A 16,935-nucleotide genomic window follows, 5' to 3' on the forward strand; every position below is an offset into this window, starting at 1 on the left:
TAAAACACTGCGTCCCGGTAAATAGTTACGCTGTCTGTAAGTGTTAGGTTAGATAAAAGGATATCTGGGTGTACATTTGCAACTGAAAAAGTGTTTAATAATTTACTGAATGCGAATTACACCGTTAATATTCGAAATAGGATATATTAATCGTTGAATGTGAGCCGAATGTAACTATCTAAAGCCCGGGACGCAGTGTTACCATACAAAAAAAACACCACAGGCGGATGGACAGATGAAAAAAAACAGAGTATAGTACTCCATACAAATTAAAAGCTTACAGAACTCTCTCTCTCTCTCTCAAAACACATCAATCAACAACATACATTTTCAATATGTTCCTTGAGATTTTTACGTTATATCAATTAAAATCAGAGTATGTTAAAAGACATGTTATCTGTATAAGGAAACTGATGAGTATGAGAAGAGCACGCATTTTCCTTTGTAGATCATAGCTTTAAATCATATAAAATAAGGCAATGACAGAGGTGCTGAATGATGATCCAGATTCTATTTGGGAAGAGTGACGTTGCATTCAGGAGCTGGAAAGCCGCGAGATCCTGTCCCGGTTACCCTGTAGGAAGATGGAGAAGAAGAAGGCAAAAAGGAAGATTAAAATATTGTCAAAACAATGTGCCACTGATAACATTTTCTCAAAGCCAAATAAAATGGGAGTATACTTCTTAATCGGTCATGTATTTAGTACTAATATTCATCAGTACTAAATATGTCGGAGCATTTTTTTCTTCTTTTAAGAAAACTAGAGCCAACGCCACTTCTAGTTCTGTTTCTTCGCATTTTCCCATTTAGAAAATTTCTCGGTTCTCCTCATTTCTTGCCTAATCAAGCACCTAATGTCCATGATGATTTTTTGGAAAAAAAAAACAATGTGTCTGTAATGAACTTCATTCCTCGGTTAACAAAAAAATTGACTTAATTGCCCTGATGAATAAAACGTTCAGCAAATGCTTTCGCTTGGATTGTACAGCATTTGCTTCACTTCCAATGAATAAAACAAAGCAAATGCTTTTGCTAGTAGGAAATGCTTACAGCTAATACTTAAGTTCAAGCAAATGCTTAGAAATGATAAGCAATTGCTTCATTTCCTATGAATAAAACCTAGCAATTGCTTATGCTTCTAAGCAATAGCTTACAAAAGTTTAAGGGAGCTCATGAGGTGCTTGAAGCTCCAATGAACCTCACATGAAGGTAGATTTTCTTTAAATTTGTTAAAGGAAAAATCAAAATTACTGTATGGTGTTATATAATTCTATTTCTATTGTGTGTAAACATATATATGATATAATATCTATATATATATATATATATATATTATTATTGTATAATAGTGTCTTTATGTATACCTATATAATACATGCATTTATATATATACACTATAATATATATATATATATATATATATATATATATATATATATGTATATATATATATATATATCTAGATAGATAGATACACTATACTGTTTATAAATATAAATGTATAATATACATATATACTATATATATTAAGTTTACATTGTATACACAAACACACACATATGTGTATATATATACATACATATATATAATATATATATATATATATACTATATATATATATATATATATATATATATATATATAATACATTATCTATGTTAATAAGATACTCTACCTAAGCAGCAGATAAAAGAACTGCAACTGCAACAGTTCTTAATTACTACAACAATTACCACAAACACTCCTACCCAAGGTCCTTTAAATATACTCGGAGAGGTCGGCTCATCAGCGAGCGAAAATACGTTCCTCTGCGCATGACGTCACGCTACGAACAGTCTCCCCTGACAGCACTACCTCTGACAGATATACATAGTAACACAATGCAAAAAATACTTCTTAAGGTATAGATATTTTTATTTTGTTTTACTTAAAGTACAGATTTTCCTCATGGCAGACCATAAAGCAAAGTTTCATAATAATCTGATGCATCTAAACAAAAAGTTCTAGGGTATAGAGGTACCTTTCAAGGGAACGCAAATACTGTAATGTATTGACTGTCCCTTATCCCTAACCAAAGAGGTATGGATTAACGTAGAGAAAGTTGTCCTTGGTACTAAATCCTACACAACGAGTTAAGGATTAACATGGAGAAAGTTGTTTTGGTACAACGAACTCTCATTTTAATCCTAACAGATTAACAGAACAAAGATTACAGTTCAATGGTGATGGAATTGAGATATGCACGAGTTTGTTTCTCACCGAGCCAGGTGTGGACCCCGAGGGGAAAAACAAAGTTGTTGTTTTCATGGTTTTTCTTACTGTACTCCTGCAACTCCTCTGTTTCTTTTTACTCATGTCGATAATGTTGTTGAGGTGCCGCATTCTAAAAAACACTGATATTTCTACCAAAAAAATTCCACAACCTCGTCAGGAAGACCAGTGACAGCAGATTTCACTTCAGCAGCCATGGTCTACCATAGCCATGAATTGCTGTAAAAATTCCTCTACAAATTTTCAGTTTAGAAAAAAAGACGTCTGATGGTGCATAGAGTTTTCCTTCACTTATATAATGGACCCACGTCTCTGACGTCTTGCTGTTAACAATGTACCCTATATTTGGATATTTAAAGGAAAACTTTTCCACCACATATGCACCGATATATCTTAAGGACTCTTCCTCGATAACACATCCCGCGGTGTCTCCTAATTTCTGACATTTAGCAAATTCTGTTTCCTCAGAGAACATTTCGTCATTCTTAAGATCCACATCAAATTCCAGGTCTCTAAAAATGATGTTTGTCATACATATTTATAAGGCCAGTTCCCTGTCATGGAAAGATTTATCAATTCCGCTTCCATCACGTCCAGATGATACCATTTCATGGGATAACGGGTGAAGGTTTTCATTTCCTTTGTCGCAGTTTGCCTTATCGCTAACAAGTTCAATATCCCTATCTAGCAAAAAGTTTTTAAATCTGTATTTAAAATTAACTGCATTGGGATGATCATGAGAACCCCTCATCTGCCTAATGCATCCAAAAAACTTTCAAGACAGTTTTGATTTAATCTCCGTGTCATAATAAAAGAAATGTCATGACTCTATTTTAGCATGTTATGTAGCCCAATCATTGATTGAGTGGCAAGATAATATCACACCTTTTTGGAATTTGTAAAGGCAATTAAATTTTGGTTTTTTACCCTCATTCCCAGCATAGCATCAACCATTTTTTGTAGAGCACTTTTCTGGCTATCCAAATTTATCCCATGCATTGCGAGCTTTTATGTCACCGAACATCATAGAGGAACTTGACATCGAACCATTCATTCACTGTAGCTGTAAAATCGGCAGTTTCCTTCCAATTGTTGCTCTCTAGTAAGTCCCTTTCTCCTAAAAAATACAATGCCTTAGCACATGACTTTGAAAGTAGCTGTACAGCATACTTTACATGCTGTCTTTGTAAACCACTTACATTGATATGTGTTTCATTAATTTTATATGCTAAGGCATACTCTGATACGGTTTTCATTAGCATTTCACGGACACAGGCATCAGATACACTATTTCCATCTTCCATAAGAAAACCGTGGTCCAGAAAATGATTTCTAATTAACTTGATCAAATGGGGAGCAGCAGCAAATATGAAGACATTCCTGTCAGCACATGGGTTTTTAAAAAAGACTTTCAGCATAGTCCTCTGCTTTAAAATGGACTTAACAAATTAGAGCACGCTTCCAGTTAACATTGTCTGCACGTTTGCAAGCATGCATCTATTTCTTTGTTTTTTCTTCTTTTGGAAAACAAATATCGAATACCCATATTAATGGTCTTTTTGCTATTATTATGGCATCCAAATACAGCACAAACGGAAGGCATGGCTGCTGGAAGTGAATAAACATGACAGAGACCAAGTCAAGGTATATTCTATATACCTTGGACCAAGTAAGACTACCTCTAGTCAGGTCAAACCTCGGCCACCGTCTCCGAAACTTGACGTCACAAAAGCTCAGCCCACATGTGTGTAACTCACTGATGAGCCGACCTCTCCGAGTATATTTAAAGGACCTTGCTCCTACCATTTCCTATTGCCGATATAGTAATTGCACAGTAATATTAGAACTTTTGTTATCACATAATTAGTCAGCACATCTGCTGTTTTAAAATTACGTATAGTAAGAATTCACATCCACCAGTAGTATGTAACAAAGGCGGGAAAAGCTAACATTTATTTCAAGAATTATTTATAATGCTCTTGCTCCATATTTCATTCAAAATAAACTCATTCTGCCTGAAATGACTGGTAATCAAAGCCAAATTAACCAGAAAACTCAAATGAGCTTCTGCGTTTATCCGTATACCGGTTAAGAATGTCTAAAACAAATGAGTAGAACCACGTGGCTGGGTCTCTAAGAAAAAGCTCGGAATCCATTTAGCAAAAGGTAGCAAACGCTGATCATTTTTATTCATAAGACTTTAAGCAATTACTTTTTGCCTAAGCTTCTGCTACCTTTTGCTACTCAAGCTTTTGCTTTTTCTTACAAGCTTTTGCTTTAAGCAAATGCTTGATTTTTATTCATCAGGCTAAATGACTCTCTTGCGTGGTTCAATTCAGACACTACACATTCTTACCTGTTAAAATTCAGGGCTTCATACTTAATATGTAACACCAATGTTATATTTCATTCATTCATAGCAAAGTCAGCTCCGGACAACTTACCTGAAAACAGCCCCAGCATGAGGTTGTGCCGAAAGCTGGTCCTTTGTCAGACCTTTCTTCGTGGTTGTGACGTAGAGGTGGTCAAGCTTGGGACCTCCCCAACAGACGGATGTTATGCTGTTGGTTGGCAAGTCGACGCACTTTTTCACTTTTCCGCTAGATGGCTCTATGCAATGTACCTGAAGTAATTCATGAGGTTCATTCTTCTTTAAACCATAAAATCTAAATTGCCACAACCTTTGTAGTGTAGTAAATTCTAAAAGCAAGTAGCGTGTTAGTTATTTGCCCATACCTCGTGTGAAAAACGTTGCTTCTCTGAACATATTTTTCTAAACTTGCAGTTGGTATCAATTGACACCGTAGTTATTCCACATTTCTGTTTGTTTTTTTATCGTGTTTATTTTTTTTTTAGATATAATTTCCCGTAAAATTTTGAATGACTATTTTGCATCTTTCTGTTTTTTGTCGACAGGGGAAGCAACCGAGTGGACTAGCTGAGCCAGTCTTGCCCGTTTGTTGATCCACCCTCCGAAAAAAGTACTTTTGCTTACTTCGAAATGAGTACAGGTCTCGAGGTGTTGCTCCCACCACCGATGACTCATGACGTGTTAAAGTACTTTTTCCGAGGGTGGATCAACAAGCGGGCAAGGCTGGAGCAGTTAGTCAACTCGGTTGTTTCCTTTATATCTTTATTTCTGGTTAGTTTTGCTACTGAATATCTAATAAATTGCCATAAAATTCTTGTGATTCTTACGAACTTCCAGATACAGCGTCATTGCAGACGTCTTCAATAATAATAATAATAATAATAATAATAATAATAATAATAAGATAATAATGATGAGGATAATGTGGCGCCGTGGCAGGAGTGGGAGGTCGTCGATCGACAGGTTAAGCGACACTGGGCTGGTCAGTCGTTGGATGGGACCGCTCTCCTCGGCGTTGATTCCTTGGGAAAGGATCTTTACCATAATTTCCTCAAGAGAAGAAAATAAGGAATATGGAGATGCTACATCAGAAGCAACCCGATGGAGAGAGGATATAGAAGAAGATTGTCAACATCTGGAATGAGAGGAATAACACCCCCAAACCGAGCAGAGGCTGGCAGACCAGTTAAGGAACATAAAGAAAAGAACTGGCTCTCCCCAACAGAAAGAGAAGAACTGGAAAGGGAAATGTCACACGACAAACGAATTACACGAAGACGAACTGAGAGACGATGCACAGAAGACGACAGGGATGATGAGGTATCAAACAACGAAACACGAAGAAACACCGACGAACGTAACAGAGAGGACGGAATGGGTTAAAAGAAAAGATTTAGACAATGGATGGAGCCAGATACAGAGAGAACAAAGAAACCCCTCCATGAAAGCCTACAACGCCAAGAAATTAAGGGAGAAAACAGTGAGTTCAATGAAATAATGGGCATAATACACACCACCAGAAACAAATAACTATTCGGAACTAACCAGAAAAGACTATACAGCCAACTAACAGGGAATAAGACAACCACCAAGAAATTCCTGAAGCCGAACCAAGTAAGAGACTGGGAAAACATATGGAGCAATCCGGTATCACACAACAAACATGCAACATGGCTCCAGGAAGTCAAGGAAGAAGAAACAGGGAGAATAAAACAAAGATTCACAGAGATCACGACAGACACAGTCAGACACCAACTAAAGAAAATGCCAAACTGGAAAGCCCCAGGTCCCGATGAAGTCCATGGATACTGGCTCAAAAACTTCAAGGCCCTATACCCACGAATAGCAGAACAACTCCAGCATTGTATCTCAAATCCCCATTCACTCAAATGGATGACCACAGGAAGAACATCCTTAGTACAAAAAGACAAAAGTAAGGGAAATATAGCCAGTAACTATAGGTCTATCACCTGCCTACCAATAATGTGGAAGTTACTAACAGGTATCATCAGTGAAAGGCTATACAACTACCTAGAGGAGACAAACACCATCCCCCACCAACAGAGAGGCTGCAGAAGGAAGTGTAGGGGCACAAAAGACCAGCTCCTGATAGACAAAATGGTAATGAAGAACAGTAGGAGAAGGAAAACCAACCTAAGCATGGCATGGATAGACTATAAGAAAGCCTTCGACATGATACCACACACATGGCTAATAGAATGCCTGAAAATATATGGGGCAGAGGAAAACACCATCAGCTTCCTCAAAAATACAATGCGCAACTGGAATACAATACTTACAAGCTCTGGAATAAGACTAGCAGAGGTTAATATCAGGAGAGGGATCTTCCAGGGCGATTCACTGTCCCCACTACTCTTCGTAGTAGCCATGATTTCCATGGCAAAAGTACTACAGAAGATGGATGCGGGTTACCAACTCAAGAAAAGAGCAACAGAATTAACCATCTGATGTTCATGGACGACATCAAGCTGTATGGTAAGAGCATCAAGGAAATAGATACCCTAATCCAGACCGTAAGGATTGTATCTGGGGACATCAGGATGGAGTTTGGAATAGAAAAATGCGCCTTAGTCTACATACAAAAGGGCAAAGTAACAAGAACTGAAGGAATAAAGCTACCAGATGGGAGCAACATCAAACACATAGATGAGACAGGATACAAATACCTGGGAATAATGGAAGGAGGGGATATAAAACACCAAGAGATGAAGGACACGATCAGGAAAGAATATATGCAGAGACTCAAGGCGATACTCAACGTTCAAAAACTCAACGCCGGAAATATGATAAAAGCCATAAACACATGGGCTAGTGCCAGTAATCAGATACAGCGCAGGAATAGTGGAATGGATGAAGGCAGAACTCCGCAGCATAGATCAGAAAACCAGGAAACATATGACAATACACAAAGCACTACACACAAGAGCAAATACGGACAGTCTATACATAATACGAAAGGAAGGAGGGAGAGGACTACTAAGTATAGAGGACTGCGTCAACATCGAGAACAGAGCACTGGGGCAATATCTGAAAACCAGTGAAGACGAGTGGCTAAAAGAGTGTTATGGGAAGAAGGAACTAATAAAAGTAGACGAAGACCCAAAATATACAGAGACAGGAGAATGACAAACAGAACAGAGGAATGGCACAAGAAACCAATGCACGGACAATACATGAGACAGACTAAAGAACTAGCCAGCGATGACACATGGCAGTGGCTACAGAGGGGGGAGAGCTAAAGAAGGAAACGGAAGGAATGATAACAGCGGCACAAGATCAGGCCCTAAGAACCAGATATGTTCAAAGAACGATAGACGGAAATAACATCTCTACCATATGTAGGAAGTGCAATACAAAAAATGAAACCATAAACCACATAGCAGGCGAATGCCTGGCACTTGCACAGAACCAGTACGAAAAGAGGCATGATTCAGTGGCAAAAGCCCTCCACTGGAGCCTGTGCAAGAAACATCAGCTACCTTGCAGTGATAAGTGGTACGAGCACCAACCTGAGGGAGCGATAGAAAACGATCAGGCAAAGATCCTCTGGGACTATGGTATCAGAACAGATAGGGTGATACGTGCAAATAGACCAGACGTGACGTTGATTGACAAAGTCAAAAGGAAAGTATCACTCATTGATGTCGCAATACCATGGGACATCAGAGTTGAAGAGAAAGAGAGGGAAAAATGGATAAGTATCAAGATCTGAAAATAGAAATAGGAAGGATATGGGATATGCCAGTGGAAATTGTACCCATAATCATAGGAGCCACTAGGCACGATCCCAAGATCCCTGAAAAGGAACCTAGAAAAACTAGAGGCTGAAGTAGCTCCAGGACACATGCAGAAGAGTGTGATCCTAGAAACGGCGCACATAGTAAGAAGAGTGATGGACTCCTAAGGAGGCAGGATGCAACCCAGAACCCCACGCTATAAATACCACCCAGTCGAATTGGAGGACTGTGATAGAGCAAAATAATAAAAATAAAAATAAAAAAAGTAATAATAATAATAATAATAATAATAATAATAATAATAATAATAATAATAATAATAATTCTTACCTTTCCAGCTCCAAAGCAGGCAACCCACAAATTACCATCCGCATCCACGGTCATCCCGTCAGGAAACGACGGATAGAGACCGTTGGTCCTGTAGTCATAGACCGTTTTCCTTTTGCCTGGAAAATTAACATTCTTCTATTAGATCTAGACAGACTCAGAAGATTATAAATTACCATAGCCTCTGATGCCAGCTTATTGCTCAAATTATGTAATAAAATAGGTCTATTCAAACGATGAAAGCGCTCTTCTGACAGAGCAAATTGTTCACTGACTCCTTGTAGTACAGTAAGTTCCAGAAGTGAAGCGACAAATCTCAGAATTGATCGTACTCTTTAGAAACGCATGGGGTTTTCAGTTAGTATATTTTATTCTAATTATCGAGATTAACTGTATAAGCACAGAAAGTATTTCCCCTGTGAATGATCAATATTAGTTCAATAATTGTTTAAAAAAAAAAAATTCCATAGAAATATCTGCGGCTCTCAATGTGTGATAATCAAGTGTTCACCATAGAGTGGCAGCAGGAACCGAGTGCATAAGCATTGGTCTAATATGATTTGTATATTAACTCTCGACTTTTATAGCGTTATTTCGAAAGCTATTATGATTTCTTTTGATAAAGCACAGAGAAGTTTAGCATCTGATTAAATGAAATGTAAATAAGACACAAGTTAGTGTAAAAAAAAAAAAAAAAAAAACGAAATCCAAGTTATATGCGCGTTTAGCATTGGCTACATGGTTAGGCCTATTTCAAGAATCAAGGAACTATATTTTCCAGCTTGTTAGATAATAATTTCATCGAATTCCTCAATTGTGCAAATTTTTGCAAGTGGAATTGCGTTCAGGGTCGCACCAAACAAGTATTTTCGTAGGTTTCTACCATTTTATTTTTTTAGTGCATAAGTGAGACTATTCTTGTCCATACGATCCGGTGTGTGATTATGCTTGGCGAGCATTATTTTAATTCGAGTATCTCCTGTTATGGCTCTCTCTCTCTCTCTCTCTCTCTCTCTGTCTCTCTCTCTCAGGACCTTTTTATTTAGTCTGGAATAACCAGAGCCCCGTTTTACGAATCGAGCACTAGGCCTATTGGTCATGCTCGGGCTCTTATATATATTGCTATCTATATATATATATATATATATATATATATTATATATATAATAGTGTATATATATATATATAATATATATTAATTATATAAATATATATTATACGTGTCTTATATTATATATAATATATAATATATTATATATATCTATATATATATATAAATTGTATATATTATTATAATATATATAATATATATATATTAATAATTTAATGTATTATATTATTATATATATTATATAATATAAGTTAATATATTATATATATATTAATAATATAAATATATATATATATCCCCAGAAAACTCATAAATTTCTGTTATACAATAATGCTTGACTGGATAGAACTGATTACTGTTTGTCCGTGGAAATATGAATTTGGGAGATATCACTCCCTTATGATACGCCCACTTACGCTAATTTAGTCTTAAATTTCGCGGTTGGTTAGAATAAGATTCGAAGATTTGAGGTAAAAGGTTGAAGTGAAAAAGGTGGGGTTAGGATTGTGGGTAGAGGTAGAGGTAGAAGGGGGGAGGGGTGGTTGGGGTCTGTCGTCTCCCTACTTAACCAGGTGGTGATTTTACGGGTGTTCTGGTTGCTTGCGACCGTCTTTCTTATTTTTCATATAGCGAGTCTGTTTCCCAGGTGCAAGGACAGGTCCTGGTGTCGGTCCTGATGGTTCTATCTTTGCCTAAATAAAGACAATGGCCCTGCATTATAAGCCTTACTATGCCCGGAACTAGGCCTAGTCACCTGATGTAGCAGCAGCAGTTAGAGACTTTCTCGAAGATGGTGTTTTCTGTTCGGTCCTAGAAGCTAGAATCAAAACTACCAACCACACCCAACTTCCCTGTTGAATCTAGGTACATTCATGGTTGATTATGTTTAATGTCCCAGAGGTTTTCCCTTTACATTCTATTGATACTTGTATGGTTTTATGCATCTTCGCTAAAATAATTGATAAGACACTATGATATTAAATATTTGTTTCCACATTGCTCGAAATATACATTGGTAATGTTGGTAATCCTGTGTTGAACGAAAATTTCAGATTGTTTCGTCTCTATAGTTTGAAGTAATTACTATACTTTAAAATAATTACTATTACTGTAATTTTTTCTTACGTTAACTTTATTTTGCTTGATAGAGCTTTAGAAAAAAGTTTTTCAGCTACGAGTTGTAGTTGCCAGTTAGTGGATTTCGAACGAAATCCTCTGAAATTTGTCGCTTCACTTCTGGAAGTTACTGTACTAGGCCTATTAATTTGCACTTACTGAGAACGCCTCGTTGAAAGTCGCAGTTGAATGATTCCACTTTATATTCACAAGTGTCGACGAAGTAGAATGTATCACTGGTACTATTCCAAGCCAGACCGTTACTAATGGACACCTGTTTAGATTTGCATAAGGTTATGGAGTTTTATCACGTGAGCTTACCGAAAAGGGTGGGGTGCTGCACCTTACTTGTGGATTCTATAGTTAAAAAGTAGTTGGAAGTGAAAGAGAAGGTTTACATTAGATTATTAATAATCATTGTAATAACTTAATTTTTTGCCATTTCAGTTACATTTTTGAAACACTGATTTGTTAAAAGTTAATGAACAAAAGGCTTTCAGGTATAGAGACATGCATGGTATAGTTGATTATGTGCTGAAATCATAGCATCATCAGAGATAATTTTATTTTCCCTTTGATAATTATTTCTTAAATTCGTCATACTTAACACAGTTTCATTTCGATATTCATGCTGTCTTGATTAAAAACTCCTTCACACAAACATGTGTGACGAAAACTGAAAAGTGTCAACTTCCTGACCTTCTCAATTGCCTTCGTGACAGTGGCATTGTTGTGCAGAACGAAAAGACTGCCGAGATGAGGATTTTCGTTGTCCGGCACATCCGTCGCTCCCATAGTGCCTGAGAGGAAAGAAAAATTAAATAAAAGAAGATCGTACCCCATGTAACGGCTCTACCTCAGCCCCGTCCCATACAGAGCCTTCTGAAGTCACACGATGTAAACGAGTGAAAGTGAGACGCTTTCTACTGTATCCCTTGCTTAAAAGAAGAATGGCTATACTGTATTTTACGCTATGACATCGAAATTAAAATTAACCACCTGATACCCTTACATTAAAGTGTAAACTTCCAAACTTCTAGACACAAGTAATACGAAGTTTAATGGATTCGTAACCTTGAGGTTCTTTGGGTTTGCCGTAGATTTCCTTCAGGGTTTTAACCAAAGCTACAACTGTAGGCTACGCTGCGTATATATGTTACAGAGAGACTTTCAAAGAAATCAACACTCTCTCTCTTTCTATATATATATATATATATATATATATATATATATATATATATATATATATATATATATATATATATATATATATATATATACTTACCTGCCCAAAGCCTTCCTTGTTGGTCGCACTTCCCGTCGTTAAACCGGTTGTCTGGGTACTGGGCATCCACTGACGACAGGACTTTGTAAGAAGTGACCACGCAATCCTGAGAAGGATCAGGCCAGGTCACCACAGCTAGATCTCTGCCAACAGTGACGATAAAAGTCTTGGAGACTTTTGCGTGGGGTACGACCAACGTGACTGGCCCTCCCTCTGGTGACGAAAGATAGAACATTCTGTTGAGTCTATATTTCAAGTCCAGTCTTCCAGTTACATCAGTTTTGAAGCTCAATTTAAAAGAAATAGACAAGCAAATCTTTATTTTGCAGCTCAAAATATGACTGGGGCTCCGTCGTATTTCAATGTTACATAAAATATAAAAAGAAGTTAGATAGTTCGTGGAATTGTGTGCGATGGTCAAACTTCTGTACCTACAAGTGTCTGTTTTTGGGAGATTTATGGGCAAAGAAAATTGGTTTTCATATCGGCTTTTACTGCAGCAATTCCTCTGATACTCCAAGTTTCAAAGATTAAATTGATTTTAGTGTTATTCTTTAGAGGGCTACTTATGAAAGAAGACAAATGTCTCTTGATAGAATTCACACTTCTAATAATTTCTATCATCATTATTGTTTTCTTCAGACGCAATTTCAGTTTGTCCCACGTCAAAAACAGCAGTCGCTTTTTTTGGATTATCATTCAGAAGTAAACCTTAAAGCGGCTTTATTTACTATATAAAATTTAAAAATATATATCTGTATTTTACGGCTTACCCCTTTGCTAGTTGAAGTTTTAGCACTATATGAAAAAAATATCACAAATAAAATTACCCCTAGCCTCTGCTCTCAGCTGAAACCCTTAAAATTACTGTAAAAGTGCCAAGCATTGACACATTGATGGAGGCTATTTGAACTACAATATAGATATTTCTTATCATGGGCGATTTTTCCATAGATGAACAATAAATTTTCATTCTACTCTCGAGATAGTTTACACAAATATAAAGAACGGTGTTATCTAAAATTCGTGTTTTTTGGTAATTCTGCTCTCGAGATAATTTACACTAATATGAAGAACGGTGTTGTTTAAAATGCGTATTTCTTGGCACATTGATTACTGAGAAGTCCCTCACCAATGCGCATCTTGGAATGGGTGCCAGACATCGGGTGGTAGCGGTGGACATCTTGCTTGAAGATGTCAACGTAGTAAAGAGCGCCTTCTTTGACGGACCAGTGAGGTCCTTCGCCCAAGTCAGCCGGCGCTGTCACTACCTCGACAGTCATCTGTTTTTCCGACGACATTCTGGCTACAATGCCTTACGCTAGCAGGCGTCTCAAAACGAGTTTATGCTGACTTCGATGCCCGCTCGGTCAAAATCTGTAGACAAAAGAAAAATGAGTAAAAACGCGTCAAAGTTTCTTTGGCGCAATCGAGCTTTCTGTACAGTGTAGAATCAAGGCCACCGAATATGTATGAGCCGCTGCCCATGAAACTTTAACCACGGCCTTATATCGTTACAGACGCACGATCATGGCTAACTTTACCATTAAATAGAATAAAAACTACTGAGATTAGAGGTCAGCAATTTAGTAAGTTTGATGATTGGAGGGTGGATGATAAACATACCCATTGGCAGCCCTCTAGACTAAGTAGTCTTTAAGATCTGAGGGAGGGCAGAAAAGGTTTACGTGAAGCTAAAAAATAAGAAATTAAAGAATTAAGGATCGTACGGGTAACAAAAACAGTGAGGATCAGTCAGGACGACTCATGAAAACGTGGCAAAGAAGGTGAAAGGAGACATGAAGGGGATGCATCACTTAGAAGCGTTAATGTAGCTGTGGGTAGATGACGATTTTGGTGAATAGAGTTGCCAAATGTAGGATTAGTAGCATAAGTTCATGCCGCATCTAGTCATACTCGAAATATGAAATAGCAGTCTTAAACGTAAGTAGGTTCATATTTGTAAAATATAATTTCTGATATTAAATCCCGCGATATCTGGCCACGAAGAAAACGTATAAATATGGCCCTGTCTTTGGTGATACTAAAACCTGGAGGAGGCTTATTAAAAACTGCCACCCCGATCAGAGATTAAGCTGAGAAGACGAATTAGAAGAAGAAGAAGTCACATGGACATCGATCATGCCCGTCTTCAACCTGACTACAGACTTTTTTAATTTATATATTTATTTATTTATTTTACTGTTTTTTGACGTTTCTCATTATTGTGCTCTCCATTGCAGTTGTCTCGATAGAAATTATGGTTCTTTATCCTGACTAGATAAATTATGGAATCGGATTGGAATTATTCCTGTTAGTTTAAGAAATGTTCTTGATACTGATCTATCATTTTCGTTTCTGTAACTGAATGCACAAATTTACAAACAGAAAAACATTTCAAAATTACTACGTCAAATTCAGATCAAAGATTAGTTGTCAATTCTACCACTGTAACAGACTCTTTAACCTTAGTGTGTCATTCTTATTTTTTGCAGCTGCGCAGTCATTAGTTACTTTATTCCTGCCACCTAATTCTTATCTTGTATTCTTGTCAAAAGATTTCATAATTATCATCAATTCTTAGAAAGGAAAATCGACACTTCCATTTTGCATATTTCATTTGAAATTAAGACCTACTGTACATTTAAAACAATTTCAAAGTCGCCTCTTGAATTCATACAGACAATGGTTTGGTACGTCAACAAAGATGGAGGCGGTTGTGCTAACCTGACGAAACAACGAAGGTCGCTGTTGAATTAATCAGTGGCGTTAATGGTCAGGTAATAGCTGGTCACTTTTAAGAGTCCATGACCCGAATATTCCATTGTCCAACAAAGCGGAGAATGAAGGTGTTTTGTACATTATCTTATTTCTGAAGTGTGAAGCTTACATTTGCTCTCCCTTGGCAACACGATGGGTTTGTGAAGACGCAAGGAAAGGCATCATCGCTTCAAAGCGAGATGTACAGCTGTTTCTCTTCGCTTAACTATTTGTTATTGTGTTTTCATTCGGTATTAAGAATCCCACTGTTTATAGAACCTCTCCAGGAGCACAGTTAATCCACGCAAACTCTACAATCAATAACAAAGAGAGGCCGGGAACAACATAGTTTCCAGCATTATGTTTTGGCGTTACACCAAACTGGACTCGTGTCCATCCATGTATAGTACTCTGATACAATAGCTAACTCAGATGAACTCTAACCGATTGCAGAATCGAGGGACGAGCGTGCAACAACATAAGTATAGAGAAATAAAGAGTAAAAATACTCTTTTCAAGGAGAGAAGAAAGAAGAACAATTCATCGTTTAGGTCCCAGATTAGATCGATTTTATCCGATTGCGCTGTTGAAGACTGTAGGCTGTGTGTAGGTACTTGAAAGGCTTTAGTTCTTTCCACTACTGGGGCTTCTCTGTGTTTTCAACCAAAATTTATATAATGACAGATAGTTCTATTTTAACAATGATAGGTTTGTAAACAGTGGAGGTACTGGAGAGGAAAGACTTAATATCCAAGAAATATGAGAATGCATACAAGATAATGGTACTAAACGGTCCACTTTTTGTAGTGTATGAATACCTATCGGCTAATATTGCGAAGGTTATACGGGACAAGAGATTCATCCACAACGTGACCTCATCGTGATTTCTCGCGATGTGGGTTCGATTCCCGCTACCGGGCAAGAGAATTGCTTCACATTTCTTACATTTGGATCTAAGGCTTTGTAGTGACAAGCGTATCCAAAAAGTGTGAAGAATTCGAGAGTTCAGAGAGCACTGTACGTGGCTGTTACACTTACATAAGTATCTAGTAAAAAGTTGCATTATATTATATTATGTATATATATATATATATATATATATAGATATATATATATATATATATATATATACAGCAACTCATGAACAAATAAACAATGTGTCCATACGGTAGGTTATGTTAAAGAGAAGAATAAACATTAATAATATGAAATTCAAAGCTTTTTTTTTTACCAAAAAAAAATAATCAGAAGTATCCTTTTAGGCAATTTAATATTACCAAGTAAAGTCGAACTAAGCAACAGCAAATATAAAAATACCTTGGCTGCCGTAGCAACGACAATGCTTTTCAGTCGTAAGAGCAAATATAATGTTTCTCAGTACCAAGAGCAATGATAATGCTTCTCAGTTGCGAGTGATGATAATGCTTCTCAGCCGAAGAGTGATGCTTCTGAGTTCACAAGAGGCCCAGTCCAGAGTGCATTGGGCTTGCTTAAGCATTAGTTTAGAGTAATAGCCTGAAGGAGGTGATGTTTTGACTGTTACGCAATGAAAATGCAACGTCACGGATCGCAGAGGTAATGATGTAATAAGAGCCAAGGTAAATGCTACTTTCCATACAATGGCACATGCATGTACATCTGCTAAAGTTCCAAAACGATCTCGGTTAGCTAGAAAGTGTTGTTAGTGTTTCTTGACATATATATATATATATATATATATATATATATATATATAGATATATATATATATATATATATATATATATATATATATATATATATATATATATATATATATATATATATATATATATATAGTACACACACACACACACACTACACACACACACACACATATATATATATATATATATATATATATATATATATATATATATATATATATATATATATCTATTGTATTCTATTATACTAT

At 36.7% G+C, this 16,935-nt stretch overlaps 1 protein-coding gene across 4 annotated transcripts; it reads right to left on the minus strand.

Moving 5' to 3' along the window:
- Positions 1-258: 258 nt before the first annotated feature.
- On the minus strand, positions 259-16,498 carry LOC135218675 (regucalcin-like). 4 transcript variants are annotated; one of them, XM_064255128.1, is made up of 8 exons: positions 16,381-16,498; positions 13,372-13,616; positions 12,240-12,452; positions 11,654-11,754; positions 11,114-11,228; positions 8,731-8,846; positions 4,716-4,894; positions 259-574 (listed from the first exon to the last, which is right to left on the minus strand). In XM_064255128.1, exons 2-8 carry the CDS (start codon positions 13,538-13,540, stop codon positions 511-513), a joined length of 957 nt encoding a protein of 318 aa, XP_064111198.1. In that variant the 5' UTR covers positions 13,541-13,616; positions 16,381-16,498; the 3' UTR covers positions 259-510. The 4 variants fall into 4 exon arrangements, with proteins under 4 accessions (XP_064111198.1, XP_064111197.1, XP_064111200.1 ...); XM_064255127.1 differs by having other exon boundaries at positions 16,317-16,486; XM_064255130.1 differs by lacking the exon at positions 16,381-16,498 and adding an exon at positions 15,130-15,310.
- Positions 16,499-16,935: the final 437 nt, after the last annotated feature.

The sequence above is a fragment of the Macrobrachium nipponense genome, chromosome 9 (assembly GCF_015104395.2).
Source record: "Macrobrachium nipponense isolate FS-2020 chromosome 9, ASM1510439v2, whole genome shotgun sequence".
Taxonomy (NCBI): Eukaryota; Metazoa; Arthropoda; class Malacostraca; order Decapoda; family Palaemonidae; genus Macrobrachium; species Macrobrachium nipponense.

What these genes read in the sequence shown, in the direction of transcription:
- LOC135218675 (XM_064255128.1), bottom strand. Translation starts at nt 13,540, where the DNA reads ATGTCGTCGGAAAAACAGATGACTGTCGAGGTAGTGACAGCGCCGGCT. An exon ending in TCACGAAGGCAATTGAGAAG is followed by an intron (nt 11,229 to 11,653) that starts GTCAGGAAGTTG and finishes AAATCTAAACAG; the next exon opens with GTGTCCATTAGTAACGGTCT. An exon ending in CTTTCAACGAGGCGTTCTCA is followed by an intron (nt 8,847 to 11,113) that starts GTAAGTGCAAAT and finishes TTAATTTTCCAG; the next exon opens with GCAAAAGGAAAACGGTCTAT.